Source organism: Galeopterus variegatus, unplaced genomic scaffold, assembly GCF_000696425.1.
Source record: "Galeopterus variegatus unplaced genomic scaffold, G_variegatus-3.0.2 Scaffold396, whole genome shotgun sequence".
In the NCBI taxonomy this organism is placed as follows: domain Eukaryota; kingdom Metazoa; phylum Chordata; class Mammalia; order Dermoptera; family Cynocephalidae; genus Galeopterus; species Galeopterus variegatus.
The window spans coordinates 182,010-200,723 of NW_007726507.1; the positions used below are offsets into that span (position 1 = coordinate 182,010).

General features: G+C 34.2%; 1 protein-coding gene across 1 annotated transcript in view; it reads right to left on the minus strand.

The window, feature by feature from the left end:
• The window catches only part of PTPN13 (protein tyrosine phosphatase, non-receptor type 13 (APO-1/CD95 (Fas)-associated phosphatase)), a 133,472-nt gene that overhangs the window by 105,326 nt on the left and 9,432 nt on the right, over positions 1-18,714 (minus strand). The window contains exons 3-5 of the mRNA XM_008568306.1: positions 13,166-13,231; positions 11,988-12,173; positions 7,813-7,903 (exon numbers count right to left, since the gene is read on the minus strand). Coding sequence (XP_008566528.1) covers positions 7,813-7,903; positions 11,988-12,173; positions 13,166-13,231 — 343 coding nt within the window. The remainder of the gene's footprint in view (positions 1-7,812; positions 7,904-11,987; positions 12,174-13,165; positions 13,232-18,714) is intronic.

Below are 18,714 nucleotides of genomic sequence, written 5' to 3' on the forward strand. Positions count from 1 at the left end.
ATGGATACTTTGTACCCATATCTTACTTATCAGCAACAACAAACACTGATGACCATCCCTTGAGGAATCACTTTCCTCTTTCCAAGCCTTCCTCCTACCTCTCAGGCTGCTCATTCTTAGTCTTTGTTTTTTCTTCCTCCTCTACTGAGTATCCAAATGTTGAATTTCTTCAGGTATCAGTTTTAGAATTCCATCTTTTTCCACTTTTTCCTTATGAAACTTCATCTATTAACAAGGCATTAAATATTATCTATACCCCTGATAACTCCCAAATTTATATTCTTAACACTGATCTCTTCTGGGAGCTCCAATCTTATATAATCGGAACTTCTAATAGTATATCTCAGAGAAACACCTCAAACCAAATGTGGTTAAAACTGGCCTTTAGTGTCCCACATCCAGAACTTCCCAATCTCCCTGTTTTTCCTATTACAATAAGAACTACCATTTTCCAAATGATTGCTCAAAACAATATTTATAGGCACCATCCTCAAATCCTTCATATTCCTTAGTTCCCATATCAAATCCATCAATAAGTGCAGGCTATGTAGATTCTCAAAGATATCTTACTTTATGTGATTATTTCCAATTCCACTGCCATCACCCTATCCCCAATTAACATTATCGCTTGACTAGATGTTGCAGCAGCCTCCAGACAAGCCGCTCTGCTTCCACTTTTCTCATCCAACTATCCTCCACTCACCAGCCAGAATTATCTTCTTAAAAATGTAAATTCCACAATGCCACAACCCTGTAATAAGTCTTAAAGGCATACTACTGCACTTTATAGAAAATCTAAACTCCTTTTTGGTGTGCCACTTGAATCCTTTTTAACCTCTCTACTTCCTTTATTCCACCCAGGCCACGTGTTTTTCTCTGTTAAGCTCTCTTATACATTACAGCCTTTGTACAAACTTTTCTTCTACCCTAAATGCTCTACTTCAGACCTTTCTCATGATTAGTTGCTTCTCATCCTATAATTTTATTTTAAAATACGACTTCTTCAAAGAAGTCTACCCTGACTTCATTGTAATGTAAATAGATCACTTTCCAAATGTTATCATGAGTCTATTGCACTTGTAACAGGTAAATTTACCATTCTCTTTCAGGTCTTTAGTGTTTACTAACAATATATTAATGGGTCATGGTATCTTTAAAGGGTCATGCCTTGCAACTAATCATATGAGGCCTAAAACTAATTGCTAATTAGGTGGCTTTTAGATAACTACTGCTTTGTAAATGCTGGGTTTTTATTGTCATAGTGCAAATTGATTAGATATAAAAATATTTAAGTCCATATTTATTAAAGTTCCAAGAAGTTATTATTTTGAATTCTGTAAGTTAGTACAAAATTAAAATGAAAATAATTAATTTAAAATTTGTACTAACTTTCTACTTTGTTTCTACAACATGTGTCAGATTTAACTATGGCTCAATTTGCTCTGTAAGTTTGAAAATCACACTATAACAGCTAACTTAAAAAATCTCATGATGGTAGCTTATAAAATATAATTTTGAGTTATAATTAAGGTTTGTTCTGGTGGCTAATAGGACCAAGAAAGGGATGGTGAAATAGAAAACAGAGCTAGAAAGAAAGAAGGCTGTTAAGAGTAGTGATACTCCTGAGGAAATTGGTCAAAAAGTTGAGAGAGTGTGAAATAAGATTCAAAGTAACATGTGTATACTTGTCAGAGATGGTCTACAGTAAAATTGTAATAGTTATGAACCACAAAGCATTAAAGAATGAAACTGAGTGTGGATGAAAGAAGAAAAAGGAAGTTGTAGGAAAAAGATGCCTTGAGCTAAGTGGTTTCTCCAGTTGATCTCTCAGCCTAGGACTACTTTTGTTTGCTTTTTGGAGGAAAAAGGAGACACATCTTTAGGTAGGTACATAAGTGCATGGTACAAAGGTGGACTTTTGGCTGGTAAAAACACATCATTCTTAAATTAAATATTCCTAACTGGCAGGAGCCTCATTGCATTTTGTCATGTAGTGATGCTCACAATCTTCAACTACACAATGGATATATAATTGCCTGATTTATACTTTACAAGTTAATATAATTTTTATCTTCTGCAAAAGAGGTTTCTTTATGTAGAATAAAATTTGTAATATTTAAAAATAATAATTCGTTTTTGACAATTACAAATCTTACCAAAGAAAATGATGGTATAATATAGCCTCATAGTTGTTTTATGCTGCTAAAGCATTCGGGAAAAATTAATCTAGGAACTTAAAATGAGAGTTCAAATATAGAATCTGGCCATATGAATGAGGAGGATCACGGAATTTTAGGCTCCTATTTGTTGGATGTTTGTCTGCCACACCAGTGAAGATCATGTATTGTTGTCAGTTCTAGTAGCAATTAGTAATTGTATTTGAGACGAGATAACATGTAACTTCTTCATCTGCTTTTCTAATCTTTCTAAACATGTGTCCAGGCTATTACAATTATTTTACCTAATAGGCGATAAACACTATTAAAATAATTAATTATGTAAAGTCATACGTAAGGGCATATGTTCTGAGAAATGCATTATTAGGTGGTTTCATCATTGTGTGATCAGAGTGTACTTAACACAAAACTAGATGGTATGGCCTACTACACACCTAGGCTATATGGCATGGCCATTATAATCCTATGGGTCCGCTCTGGTAATGTGGTCTGTAGCTAATTGAAATGTGTGGTTTATGACTGTATATCTGACAGCTGTGGTCACTGTGCATTGTGATCACAGGAAATTGAGCTAAGGCTTTTTCTGAAAGCAATGCCATTGAAGCTACTCAAACTATTTCAGGTGGAACATTCCTTAATATTTCCCCATCCTGACAGAGTTAGTTTCTCCTTCCACTACACTCACAGAATATGCTGGACCTCTATTAGGGCACTTGTCTCACTACATTAAAATTATCCATTGTATTATATATCTGTCACCACTCCCAAATGAATAACATAAAAACCATGTCTTGCTTGTTTTTGTGTTTTTTCCAGTTCTTGATAAAATAGATCCAAAAGAATGCGTGTAGAATGGATTGATTACACAACTTTTTGAAACCTTTTAAAAGCCAATTTAGGTAGCATAATCTACCGGAAAGATTATTGTCAACAGACCTGGATTTTAATCCTAGCTTTCCATTCAATCCATGAGCTTGGGCAAGCCACTTAATTTCCATGTTTCTTATTTCCTTCATCTACAAAAATATGGATATAAGTTATTATGCCTCCTTCTTAGAGTTGACAGGAAAATGAACTAACCCATATGAACTACTATGAGCTCTTCTGAACAAAGGCAACATAAAATTCTAAATTTTGCCTCCCTTTTCTATTTCTCCTTTATTTTCTTAAGCATATAGTTATCCACCGAGGGGAGATAAAAGCACAGATCAGAAGATCTTCCATAGAATTTTAGATTTATTCTATAATAAAAAGTATCACATTGTTCAAAATAGGTTAAATGGTGACTCTAATTTTCCATCTCTTGGGGAAGCTCTGAGTTCAGAGAGAGTTTACAGACAACATCAGATTACATACAATTATAAGCATCAAATTTAAAATGAAACCATAAACATTTTCCTTTTGTAGAAAACATAGCTTGCTGAAAACTAAATGGGGAACAATAAGTATACTTTGAAGAACTACAAATAAAAGATTTTAAGAACATAACAAGTCTTTGTAATAGAACACATTTATTTTAAATTGAAAAAAAATCCTCCTTGTAAAGTACATAGTGTTTTAACTATTTTTGTTATATATGATTTAATATTATCCTTAACTGGATATCATCATACACTTTTCCCCTCACATACAGACTCAAAAATTCACAGCATCTTTTAGAAGTTAACTGCAAAATGACATTTCAATGTTAAAAGAGGCTCCCCGATTCCCCATGTGTCCTCAGAAATGTGTTCAGTACATAAAAAAGGAAACATGATATTATCAATACACTCAAAGTCTGAAGCACTATCATGCTGATCTGATCATGGTGTAGGTTTCCACCTTAAGGTTGGCAGGAAATGTTTGATTTTTTTCTGCTTAGTGAAGCCATTCTACCATCATGGGCAGTATTAAATAACAAAGTGGGGGCAGACAGCCCACTAGTTTAGGTCTTATAGCTTCTGTGATAGATCTCAGAGGTAAAATAGAAGAAGAGATCTTTTAATGTCATTTACTTATAGATGAAAAGGTTTACTAAATTTTAGTTGAACATTTAAATCACCAGATACAAGGCATTATCCCTAAAATTGCTTACTTCCTTTCATCTAATTCTGCATCTTACTGCCCATTTTGGCATTTTCTTTATTGAAGACTGGTCAGGAGCCTAATAAACTAAAGCTATCACTACATAAAGGTTTTAGGTTGGCGCATATTCAAGAGAATGCTTTACTACTAATGTAGTATGACAGTGTTGCTTTGCTGCAAGTGACCACTGACTGTTGAGAACTGGCACTGCCTAAAAAGAATATTTCTTCAAGAGATAATTTTTCTTTTTCAATCTTTAACTTTTAAAATTAATGTATGCTATTGGTTATTAGCTGCTAATTGCTTCTACCTGGTAGTGAGTATAATTAGTATATTTATGTTGATTCTGTCCTTGAAATGAGGTTTTATAAATTGTTAAAATTAAAAGAGCACCTATGCAATACTATTAATGAAAGTAATGGCTAAGAAAGTCTGAAGAATCTCTTCCATTATACTTGATTCATGCAAATCTATTGTTTAAGTATAAGGCCCTCTAATTCTATCCTAAAATACAAACAAAAATAAAATTTGGTTTATCCTGAGTGACTAATTATAATTCCTTACAGATTCTCTTAATTTAGATTTATGGGAAATTTTATTTCCAATACGACTGTTAAAGAATAAAATCAAAAGTCTAAAGGATTTCTCTGTTAATTTTGTAGAATCATTACAGTCGGTTCTTCATTATATGCATTTGGACAGTCCTAAGAATCTAAGAATCATAAGAATTCTAAAGAGCTATTAGATAATAATACTAAATCTTTATTAGTATTACAAAAACAAAGTCAAATAAAAGGCATTAAAATTTGACTTTAAACTTCTGATGTTTTTATTGTTATAATAAGAAAATGGTCTAATAATATGAGCCAAGATAGTAACTATAGTTTAATTTTGTTTCCTTTTCATACAATTTAATGTTTAAAATAGGTTAAATAAATCATAGTCTCACATATTTCTTTATGAAACTATTAAAGAATTATATTACAAATACATATTACATTTATATGACTATATTACATTTCAAAATCAAATATTTTAATAAAACCTTTTCTCATACCCAATCAACAAATATTCATTGAACACCTACAAAAATGAATGTACTGAACATACTAGTACATTTTCCCTATCCCTAACATCTACATATCCAGAAAGCTTAATTTTTGTATATGTCTTTTAAAAATATATGTATATATGTAGATGACAAGTAAATAACAGCTATTTAAGGTATGTTATAGAGTAGGTAGATTCAATTCAATCTCTAATTGCTGCCTCTAAAATACTATGTAACAATGTCTGTAACATTAAGATTCTGAATCATTGGAAGTAATATAATAGAGCTCGCTGGTTAGCTCAGTTGTTCAGAGCACAGCCTTATAACAGAAGGGCACGGGTTTGGATCCCCATACCGGCCAGCTGAGGAAAAAAAAAAAAAGACTTACTTTGAAAGTAATATAATCTAAACTATGTTCACATTTGGTAATCTTTAAAATTTGATAAACTAAGTATGGCAGGAATGATATTTTTCTTTTCCATAGACCCATGATGGATAGGGAATAGAATGGGAAATTCACATATATTGAATACTTTTTATTCTTAGAATGAAACATAAATTGTTCCTAAAACTGATTAATTATTAATTAATAAAAATTAATAATGATTAATTTTAATTATTAATTAAAACTAATATAGGTTCATACTATACCCTATCTCAAATCCTAGTATAGCAAAAAGGGAAACAGATTTTTACCTACAAAAAAGGTGTGTCTATACATACGGCGATATAAGTATAATAAAAAAAACACTTGCCAGAAAGGATTAAAAATACCTTTTAATTGCCATCAAAGCATTGTAAAAAGTAAGTTAAACGGTCTCCCTTGTGCTTTTTTTGACCCACATTAAACTAATAATATATATTTATGATATGAAAGCTAAAATGCCTTTTCAGTAAAATAGTCCTTATTCACAGTTAGTAAAATGGAAGCACCAAAACAGACACTTAGCTAACTGCACCATTACAGAATCACTCCATTAGAAATCTCAAGATAAGCAGTACACTTGCTTAGGGCACATTCTTCCTTCTCAGATATGAAAGTTCTGAATTCTGCAAAACATTTGGTCTGGATAATCAAGTGTCTATATTTAGTTTTCGCAATCAGAGTTTCTCATAGGTTTTAAAATAAGACAGATGTGCTCTGTCTGATTAAATTAAAAATTAAGCATCTTAATTTTTAAATCTATTTTTTTAGACTATATCAATTAGAATGTTTTATTAGAATATATTTAAGCAATCTTTACATTTACTTCTTGCTAGAGCTAAAATCTAAGACAATACAGTATTTTACCCACAAAATATTTATGTTAATGTTTAGATTATCATGATTCTCAGTATTTCTTGATGAGAAGTAAAAAGAACAAAGATAATCAGGAAAATCTAAAGTTCCTTTTATAAAGCCAAGCCTGAAACTTAACACTGAAAAATAAATTGTCATGTAAAAATTTATTTTTCCTACTGTTATTTTAAGTGTTTGGAATTTTCACTCATTGATTTTAAAAAAATCAATTTAATAATTATAGGACCCATAACTATATAATGCTAATGGCAAATACCAAAAGCACCATTCATCCCTATTTTTTTTTTTTTCCTGACCGGTAAGGGGATCGCAACCCTCGGCACAGTGTGGTCGGCACCACGCTCAGCCAGTGAGCTCACCGGCCATCCCTATATAGGATCCGAACCCACGGCCTCAGTGCTCCCAGAGCCACACTCTCCAGAGTGAGCCACGGGACTGGCCCATGGCTCACTCGGGAGAGTGTGGCATTGGTAACACCAAGGCCCCGAGTTTGGATCCTATATAGGGATGGCCGGTTAGCTCACTGGGAGAGAGTGGTGCTGACATCCCTAGTTTTTATTTACTAAGCATCATATAACCTAATGCGGTATTTAAGTAGTGCAAGTCATTAAATTAGTCAGTCATGAAACCAATTTAGTGAGTGACTAGCATTAAAAAAGATAAATAGAATAGAAAATATCAGAGTGCAGTAAGAATAATCTTTTATTCTGAAACTTTCTTCCAGTAGTACTTAAGTTCTTAAACAAATGTATGTTTATTTGGTTATGCTTTAAAATGTATTTTTATGATGAACAAGTTTTGGAAACAGGTAGAGGCAGAGGTTGCACAGCATTGCAAATGTAAGTAAGTCCATGCAATTGTATGTTAAAGAATGCTTAAAATGGCAGTCCTTACGTTATATATGCTTTACCACAATAAAAAAATGAAATAAAATGTATTTTTAATATAAAATACCATGATAAAGTAAATAAATGATGATATTACTGATATAATAGGAGAAAGAGAAATAATTTATTGTGGGAGTCCTGACTTCTAATAACAGTTCTGCACAACTTTAATGGATTTATTTGTTAATGTAGTTAGTGTTCCTGTCTGTTCCCTGCCTACTTTTCGCATGCTAATGTTCTAATCATAGTCACAATGATCAGATTTCCAAGCCAGGTAAATATAATTTCATAAAGAAAACAATGGAATAAGGTAAAAGCCTGGAAATCTCTTACCTGTTGGTAATCCTTTTCCTCTCAATCGGTCTCGAATAGCCTGGCTTCGATCAGACTTTTGTTCACTGTTATAGGAAAACTGATGATCTGTCTGTATACAAGCAATCAAAAATCAAGTTTGACAAAACAATCTACCTTTTGTTTTTACAGTATTGTCTACAGAATGACTCCACTTAGACAATTTTTGGAGGGTACAGCATTAAGTAAAGTGACTCCATGTCCTATTGTATTTGTACAATAATTTGTATTTCTTGAATCAGATTTACATATCCCAGTATTGGCCAACTCATTTTCAGGAAATTAAAAAGGCAAGAAATAGTTACCAAAGAGTAATCAGCTAACTAAGGAACACAAACAGCCAGATCAAAGTAGTTAAAATGAGTTTCATTTGAAAGCAGTCAACTTGGAGTATTCTTTTTTTCCCAGCTGATAACTACTTTTATCTTTCAAGTTAGATTATAACTTAAAATCCACATTAATTCTGGTAAAATAAGGCTTTCTCCTGATTGCAACTATGCATTGAGAGTACTTATCTAAATTATTTTCAGAAATAATTTTATAGATTTTGCCTGCCAGATATTACATTCGAGCAATGTTGAGTCCTTAAATGGATACATCGGGGGATAATAATTAAATTTAAATCAATGCTCTTTTGAGTATGTTTTACAACAAAATATTTAAGTATTCCTAAACATTAGTGGCTTAATCAAGAGTATTTGTTTAAAATGAAGTATGTCTAATTAGGTCAAACTCCACATTATAAGCGATGAAAAGTTAGACAGAACACTGGTTTATTCAGATGACTAATTAGAGTAGAAATGTCAGGATATAAGTGAAAGGAGAGAAAACGGTGAAGAGAAATTACTTAAATCTGGCACCAAGAACAGGCATACATGTTTATTTGTTCACACACACACACACACACACACACACACACACGTTTTAATATTCCTCCATTAGTGAAACTTCTTTGAGTATGGATTAAAAACTATCTAAGGTAGTCCATTCAAGCCTCAAGCATTATGTTTCCTACCTATAAGAAGACTTAAATGGAGAAATTTCTGAAATGTTATCATTTGAATTGCACAGATGTTAGTCCAGACTACACTGTACTGTCTGTGACTGAAAAAAATAGTGAACATCCTGCATTTTGGGGAATCTTTGCATTGAAGCTACTATTGATAATAGCTACCATTTATTGAAGTTACTATATGCGAGGCACTGCCTTAAGTGCTTTACATTCTTTATCTTATTTAATTGTCAAAATAACCTCATTTAGTAGATATTATTATTATTCCCATATTATAGACAAAGAAACTTCTAAGGACCTGAAAGTGGCTCACCAATTTTGAAATAATTATCTTCACAACTGTTCAGTAATATGGGTGGGTAGTATGTACTATTATTCCCATTTTATAGATAAGTAAAGTTGAGGTCAAAATATAACATTAAATCAGTGGAAGAACCAGGACAAGTAAGCTGGCCTGCTGACTTTTACTCTATGGTAATTAATTTTAATTGAATAAGAATCATGGTCACTTAGAATAAATTTCACACTACTAGAAGACTACCTCATTCTGTCAGCTACTGGAGGCAACAACAGCTTCAGAGGAGCATAATGGCTAAAAGCATAGGCTTTGGGGGCAGAGAGAGCCAGGTCCCAGTGGTGTCTCTTGTCATTTACCATTTGTGTGGCCATAGGCTAGACTTAGTTTCATCATCTGTAAAGTGAGCATAAAACTATCTCTTTTAACCTGGGATTGTTACAATAAGTACGTGTAACAATGTACATAAATCACTTAGCATAGTGCCTGGAACAAAGCAAACACTTTTAAAAAGGTAGCTGTTGGAGTTACTTCTGCCCGATGATCCAGGAGAATAGGAAGAGCAAAGGAAATGTGGGGGGAGCGTTATTATAATTAGCAAAAATTTGCTTTTGTAAAGTCAGGCTTTCTACATGTTGATTCTAATGACCCTTCTAACCTCTTGCACAAAACCACCCCACAACACACCCCATGCCAAGCTGATTACAGTTTCCCAAACATACCCTGCTCTCTCTCCCATTTTATGGCATTTATCTAAGTTCACTTACATCTGCTGAGTTTACTTTTTTTATCTAGCCTACAGGATCTGGTTCAAAGTGCTATTTTTCAACTCAATCAGAGCTTCTCCTCAAACTCTCATAGCTTTTAAAATTTTTACTATGTTATTTTTTATCGTCTTCTTTGCATCTTATAATTAAGCAAATGGTTATAGCACTTTAGATAAGAGCTCCTAGATCAAATATTTTATTCAAATTTGTATCTTCTGCAATCTTTAGCACAGGTTTCACACATAGATGAGCAATAAACATTTATTATAATAAACTGAATTAAATGCTAAACCTTAACAGGATGGCAATCTTTCATTAATATGGGCAATTATTGGAGAGATAATAGAATTTCTATAGATGAATATTTCTTCATGCAAAGACAGATAAATTTTTTTTTTTTTTGTCCTTTTTGAGACCGGCCGCACCATGCTCAGCCAGTGAGCACTGTGAGCGCACTGGTCATCCCTATATAGGATCCGAACCCACGGCGGGAGCGCTACCGCACTCCCAGCGCCACACCCTCCCTAGTGCGCCACGGGCTCGGGCCCCCAATTTTTTTTTTATATTTTATATAATATTAGCATCATGAGAAGATCTGTGAAAAAAGACCTCTAAGACCAAATAAGTTTGGGAAATGTTTCATTTACATGCCTATCCCTCTTGAAGGTTAGTAATAGAATCTATTGTATTAAAAGCTCTGAGAAGTTCTGCAATGAAAATACATTCAATTTCCTTTAGTTTTTTTCTCAAACTTATTTGATTATAGAGGAATTTCTAAAACAAAAATGTACTGGATATAATGTGGGAAACTGGTCTGGATAGAGGGCTTTCATAGAATTTTAGTAACTTTACTTTTGTTCAAAAAAAAAAAAAAATCACATGCAGAAATGCAGAGATCTAGAAGATCTCCTAGCTTGTTTCTTATCAACTGGCAAAGTGGAACTGGGATATACTTCTGGAAGCCAAACAACATGTTGATTAAGAAGGGAGAACTAGGGCCGGCCCGGTGGCGCACTGCTACAGTGCGCCGCTTGGGAGCGTGGCGGCGCTCCCGCCGAGGGTTTGGATCCCACATGCAGACCATGCAGACTGGCCGCTCACTGGTTGAGCGAGGTGTGGGAGCAACACGGAGGGCTGCGATCCCGTTGCCGGTCCCGGTCCGGTGCGGGCACGACACTGAGGGTTGCGATCCGTTGCCGGTCACGAGAAAAGACAAAAAGGAAAAAAAAACAAAAAAGAAGGGAGAACTAAACCCTTACAAATGAGGAATTAAGAGGAAGCCATCAAGAACTCAGTGTGACAGCGGCAAATTTGTAAGCCGCACAAAGGAGAGGGTCTACTCCGGGACCAAACCCTAAAGAGTAAGAGCAGATAAAGTATAGATCCAGACCAGATATCAAAAACCAAGGAGTATCCAAACTAGGGCAAACAGGATAGAATACAGTATAAGAAATGCAGAGCAGAGGTGGGACTATCAGATATAGCATTTGTTATTCTTGGGATTCTTCATACCCAAGACAAGAGAAAAAAATGGAAGAGTCCAGGTCTTGGGGCAGTGTGGCAGGGATGCACGCATGAGCAGCCCCTACACACCAGGTACCAGTGTCCAGAGAAGATGGAAAAGATTTAAGGAATACTCAGGAGAACCAGACAAATGAGTGGCCAAGAAGAAGGTATAAAGCAACAGAAAATGCATTTAAATATTTCTAAAACCTGTTTTGCATATTAATGAATTTTTCCCTAGGTAAAAATAGAACCATTTGCTAAAAGCACCTTAGGAAAAGATCTAAGAAAGAGGCAAGAGCAGACATTTCTAGCTCAAACATGCTATGATTCCATATTTTCTGGAATTAAGTTCTAAAAAAAGACTAACTCATAAAATCTAGGAGACTTATTGCAATGGGCTTCTAAGTGTTATATACTGTTCAAAACAAATAATTTACATTAGCACAAGAAAATGAATTTCTCATTTCTAGTCTTGATTGAGAAAATGCTACCTACATGGTATCTTTAAGGAAAATCTTATAATATGCTATTAAATTTTAAGATATGACTATATTTCCCAATCAGAACTGTAGCTTACCCCAGAAACATTTCCTAGAACCAGTTTTACCAACTGTTTCACGTAGGAAAATGAAGGTGCACAACTGCTGTTCCTAATGTGGGCACTGCAAGCATCCAGGACAGTCCGAACAGAAACCCGAGCGTAAATAACATCCTCACACATTCCAAGCAATATGCTGTTGAGATGATCTCCAAGCTTGATAGGCTAAACATAAAGAAAGATATATATAAAATGGAAAGACCATTTTAATAAATGAGGGTAAATCTTTCTAATATGAGATAAACCATTCTAGGAATCACAGAAACCATACTAAACACACTTCAAATACTTGGAGGAAATGAATTCCTTCTCTATTAGCATATATATCTTACTGGTTTTTACCTTTTTATGGTTCTGAAAAAATTATTAGCAAAAGATGATTAACTTATGCCTTCCCAAACAAGAAGTATTATAGAAAAACTGTGGGATTTTTGTTTTGGATGATAGAGAAGGTAAACTTTTTTGTTATTCAAGTATTTTGATAAACAGTTTCTATGTAAACACCATGTGGGGGGAATAAACTATATCTCAATATTTAATAAAATGTAATACATTCAGTATGTATAAATATAATTAGATACTCCCATGATAACTTAAAGGAGATTTCAAATATTGCAATGACTCAATATCATTTAAATTATTAAAATTATTATATTTACTAAATTTATTAAAATTATTAAATTAAATTAAATCCCATTATGCTGGTGAAACAGAGAAGGCAGAATGTGAGTGTTTTTATTAGTTAACATAATTTATAATTTATGATTTAACCAAATGGCCAGTAAGCATATGAAAGGGTAATCAACATCATTATTCACTAAAAAATGCAAATAAAAACCACAACAAGAAGTCACTACACACCCAATAAAATGGTTGGAAATAAAAATAATATAAACTCTTGGTAAGTAGTAGAGCAACCGGAATTCTCATCCATTGCTGATGGGAGTTTAAATTGTTACATCCACTTTGTTCTAAACAAATGCTTTCCCTATGGCCCCTCCACTTCTTCATTTCAATATTATTTTATCTTTTAGATGTCAGCTTAGATGCCATGTCTAGCTTGCTGTAGAACACATATAAATACATGGAAAAACTTTTTTAAAAGCTTGAAATCGTACAAATGCAAAAAGTGTGACAAATGTAGAAACTTGACTTACTTGGCTCTCAGGCACTTCATGATCAGCCCCCCAATACAATGTCATTCCAAGAGAATAAATATGGATCTAGAAATAGAATTTTTTAAAAAATCATTTTATGGTAAAATAAAATAAAAAATTTAGCAAGTACTCTATATTCAGAACTTTTAGTTCCAAAGTAAAACACACAATTTGAGAAAATCATTTCATATTTGCATAAAAGTATGTGAGAGCTTAAAACAGAAAATAAGACTGGGTATTATCAGAACAAACTTTTTTCCAATTCCCCAGCCCATCCTCTATGAGTAATTATTTTTGTTAGCTTTTATTTAAAGTTTATTATGCAAATTCAAACAAATATGAATATATATTCTTATTTCCCCCTTCTACAAAATGTCAGAAACTAAAAATTACTAGGCAACTTGCATTTTAAATTTATCAATGAAGATATTTTCATATCGGTGCTTGAAGATCTTATCTTTTTGAACGGCTGCACAGACTTACATTATGTGGTTGTAGCATTGCTTATTTAACTATTTTGTCATTAATGGGCAATTAAGATTTTTCCAAACTTTTGCTAATGCAAATATTGATGCAGCAAACAGCCTTGTGGTATGTCATTTTGAATATGCTGGTATTTCTCTTGGATTGATTCTCTTAGATTATGGATAAAAAGGTAAATGATCTGCAGTTTTGATACATATTGTCAGATTCTCCTACGCAGAAGTATCATTTTCCACTTCTACCAGCAACATATAAGAGTTTCTCCACAAGCCTTGTCCATAGAATGTGTTATGAAGATAGGGATTTTTGCCAATCTGAAAAGTGAGAAAAAAAATCCCATTGCAGTTTTTTTTTTTTTTTTTTTGTCTTTTTCCGTGTCCAGCAACGGATCGCAACCTTCAGTGTTGCCCCCGTACCGGACCGGGGACCGGCACCGGGATCGCAACCCTCGGTGTTGCTCCCGTGCCTCACTCAGCCAGTGAGCGGGAACCGGTCTGTATGTGGGATCTGAACCCTCGGGCGGGAGCACCGCCGCGCTTCCCAAGCGGCGCACTATCCAGTGCGCCACCGGGCCGGCCCCCCATTGCAGTTTTGATTAGCATTTTTCTAACTATGAATGTGTGGGGTATTAAAAGAGAAGGAAGCTGTATCAAAGGAGTTTTCTCTTGGGTTGTTTACTGTTTGCTTCTTAAAGACTGGGGGAAAAAAAAACATAGGAATGATCCAATAGGGAAAACTGGAGTGCAGGAAAGAGTAGAGATTGCTGGAGGAACACTGCTAAGTAGGCCGCAGGAAATGGAAACTAACGCACAAATGTTGGGGTTGTCTTTACAGAGGAGCATGGATAGTTCATCTGTACCAAGGAGGCAAAGAATATGGAAATTCCTGTGGGAAGCTCATAGAGGGATCCTAGGAAAAGGTTCTCCTGATTGCTTCTGCTTCCCCCCCCCCCCTTTTTGTCTTTTTTCGTGACCGGTAACGGGATCGCAACCCTCAGTGTCGCGCCCTTACTGCGACCAGCAACGGGATGGCAACCCTCGGTGTCGCGCCCGCACCGCGCTCAGCCAGTGAGCGGACCGGTCTCTATATGGGATCCGAACCCTCGGCGGGAGCGCCACTGCGCTCCCAAGCGCTGCACTCAACCGAGTGCGCCCCCAAGCGCTGCACTCAACCGAGTGCGCCACCGGGCCGGCCCCGCTTCTGCTTTTTTTCCTGTGAAGCAAGAAGCAAGATTATCACTGAAAGTGAGGGCAGTTTATCTTATAAGTAACCATCTTTCCTTTCTCCTTCTGTTAAGAAATTTAGAGGTAAACTTTTTAGCCCATCTCTATCAATACCGGATCCTTACCATGTGCCTTTTTTTTTTTGGCACCAAATTTACTCCGGATCCATCTTATTTTCTTGTCTTTATCTCACTCTGTGCCTGTTTTTTCACCTTTAGTTTCTAATTCTATAAATTGTCTCAACTTCTCTTCAGAAATCAGTAAGATATATAATCTACTCCTTAAATTGCTTCTTAAATTATTCCTAAATTGCAGATTAGGAAAATTTTTCCACTTTTTAAATATTTTCATGGCTCCCAGTTTTTAAAAAGTCCAAATTCTTTATAATGAAATCAATCCCAGGCTCACTCTGACCTCCATCTCCATTTTGCAGGCAGATTTTTAAGTTTTCCTTCTGTCATCAGTCCTTCCCCTATCAAAACCTTTATTAGGATGGTTTACTTCAACACTGCTAGGTAATTCTCTGTTGGCAAAATACATCCTTTCCTTTCTCAACTTTTCTTGAGCTATTCCTTCTACTAAGAATATTTTGTCTTCAATTCTGTCAATGAAAGTCCTACCCATTACCAGGCCAGAGATGAAGTTTTCCTTTATCTAAGCCATATAAATCCTTTCAATCGGAATAAAGAATTCTCTCTTATATGATAGTTATATTTCATTTGTATCTCCAATAAAGCAGTTAACTAAATACCACCTTGTAGTACAGTTAGATGGGTTCCTGTTTGTCTTTCTTGAGGGAAAGAGCCTTTTTTACCCATCTTAGTATCCTTCTTAGTAACTAACACAGAACTTGTACATAGTAGTTATTCAATACATGTATACTTAATACAACTAAATATGCATGAAGTTCAAGACAGCATAGTGTAGACTATTTGTATCATATTTCTCTTTAGGTTTTTATTTTTTTCAGAGCCTCATATGTAAGCACCTTTTTAAAGAGCTTCATATATGAAAAACATTTTTCTTAAGTTTTAGCATAAAGGACTAACTGCAGATTCAATTATATTAATTTTGATTTGTGATTCTTTGAGATATGGCCAGTGCTTTACAATTATTTATTATATTTACTTTGCAATATGCCAAATGAGTTACTATATGTTAATAATTTTTATACATGACTACATAAAATTGATAAAATAATTCTTAAAACTAGTTTATAAAATTGTGCCCTTGCTGATCACCTGAATATACAGTGTAATGGTTAACCATAAGCATCAACTTGACTAAACTATGGAGTACCAGGAAATTTGGTCAAACATTATTCTGGGTGTTTCTGTGAAGGTGTTTTTGGATGAAATTAACATTTAAATCAGTCAACTGAGTAAAGCAGATTGCACTCCCAAATGTGGGTGGGTCTCTTCTAATCAAATGAAGGCCTGAAAAGATCAAAAAGGCTTACTAAGTAAGAGAATTCTTTCTGTCTGATTGACTTCGAACAGGGACATCAGCTTTTTCCTCCTTTATGCTCAAACTGAAACAGCTCTTTCTAGGTCTTCAGCCGGCCAACTTTTGGACTGAAACTACATGATCAGTTTTACTGGTTCACTAGCCTTTGAACTCAGACTGGAACTATACTATCAGCTCCCCTGAGACTCAAGCTTGCTGACTCACCCCGAAGCTCTTGGGACTTGTCAGCCTCCGTAATCACATGAGCCAATTCCTTATAATAGATCTCTTTATACACACACACACACACACACACGCACACACACACATATCCTATTGGTTCTTTTCTCTGAAGAACCCTGACTAATACATGTAGATATGAAATACCTATATAGAAAAATAAAATATGCAAAAATGATAACTGCTACTTTCTTAGGATGGTACTTTATGGGCTCCAAACTTTTAATAATATTTTTAAATCATTTCCATTTTATCAAAAACATAACCCCAGGAATGTCAGATCTTTGTTAAAATAACATATAATAATACCATCTTGTACCTAACACTAGAAAAATATTTCTTATAAAATACAAAGAAAAATGCATTATTTTTACATTTATTCCAAATAACCTGTACAGTCAAAGTGGATGATACTTCCAGGCATATTATTCACAAACTAAAAGAGTTTCTGCTGTTGGTACAGCCTGAAAAGACACAGGTATAAAGATTACTGATACTATGGTGTAATTAAGTTAATACAGTAACACTGACAGTACTGAGACAGCTTAGTTTGTCGGGTTGATAAATCTCTATAAGGAGACTGTAACTCATCTAGATGAACTCATAAAGATAGTGTAGAAAGAAGGAAGGTGACATATGGGAAGGATTATTCAAAAACAGGCAAGTATTTGGTCTACATATTTTCCTTTGCTTTTTGCTTATTTGTTTTACTTATTTAACAAGACTTTATTGAAATATATTATACAGGCAATTCATGAATATATTTAAACCATTTTTTTTCGACTTTAAGTGAATCCCCATTTATTTTTCTATCAAGTGAGGCAATGGCTATTACATAATTTGCTCTTTAAAGACAGAAAAGGAGAATACAATGGTTTACATATCCAGCTAACAAATACCTTCTATTAAAGATATCAGTAAGCCCAGGACCAAAAAGAAATCAGGCAGTAGAAGTTTTAAAAATGTTTTTGATCTCCTTCTCATTTCTACTGCTTATTTATTTAGCTTCCTAGGGAATCTACATCTTTGTGACCTTTGATTAGGCCCTATTTGTATCAAAACTCTAGGTACCTATCTATACTGGATGAATAGCTCAGAGATGATCTATTTCCCTTCCTTAGTATAGTAGTATAGCAGGCCACGACAGTTTCCTGTATAGGTGGGTGTTTTTGAAGGTGATAATTCATACACACAGGGTTCTATGAAAAGATAGAAGAGCTAGTTCTACAAGATATGCATTTATAGACGAGCTAGTTAAACACCCATTTAGTTACTCAACATTTTTTTTGAAAGTCACTAAGCTAAGGAATATGGTAAGATACAAATATCCCATCCTGGTATCAATAACACTATTATTATATACTAATATATTATATACTAATTATTATATACTATTAGTATATATATTATATACTATTATATACTAATATATTATATACCAATTATTATATATTATTATATAGTATTAGATATTACATACTATTAGTATATATTATATAATATTATCTACTAATATATTATATACCAATTATTATACATATAAGAATATCGATAGCTAGCATGTACATAATGCTTACTGTGTGCCAAGCTTACATTATATATATTAGATCATTCAATCATACAGACAGAAGGTAACTTGCCCAAGTAGTAAAGGCAGGATTCAATGCTCAGCTCCACGCTTTTACCCTCTAAGCCAGGGTTTCTCATCCTCAGCACTATTGATATTTGGGGTTGTATAATTCTTTGTTGCAGAGGGGCTGTCCTGTGGATTGTAAGATATTTAGTAGAATCCCTGGCCTCTACCCACTAGATGTCAGTGGTACTACCCACCTCCACCCCCTCAGTTATAACAACCAAAAATGTCTCCAGACATTGCCAAATGTCACCTAGGAGGTAAAACTGCATCTGGCTGAAAAGTATGACTTTAATCTCTATAAAATTTCTCAGAATTAGAAGTCTAAGAGGAGATATATATAAATACATTTGTATGCATCTATGTATTAAACAAAGTAGAAGTGGTAAATTTATGCTAAGGAAATTCAAGGAGACAAGAAAAGATTACTTTGGATTATAGAGGAGTCAGAAAAAAAGCAGAGGGGAATTAAACTGACAATTGAAATGTAGATTATGTGTCCCCTCTGCTCTCCTGATATTCTG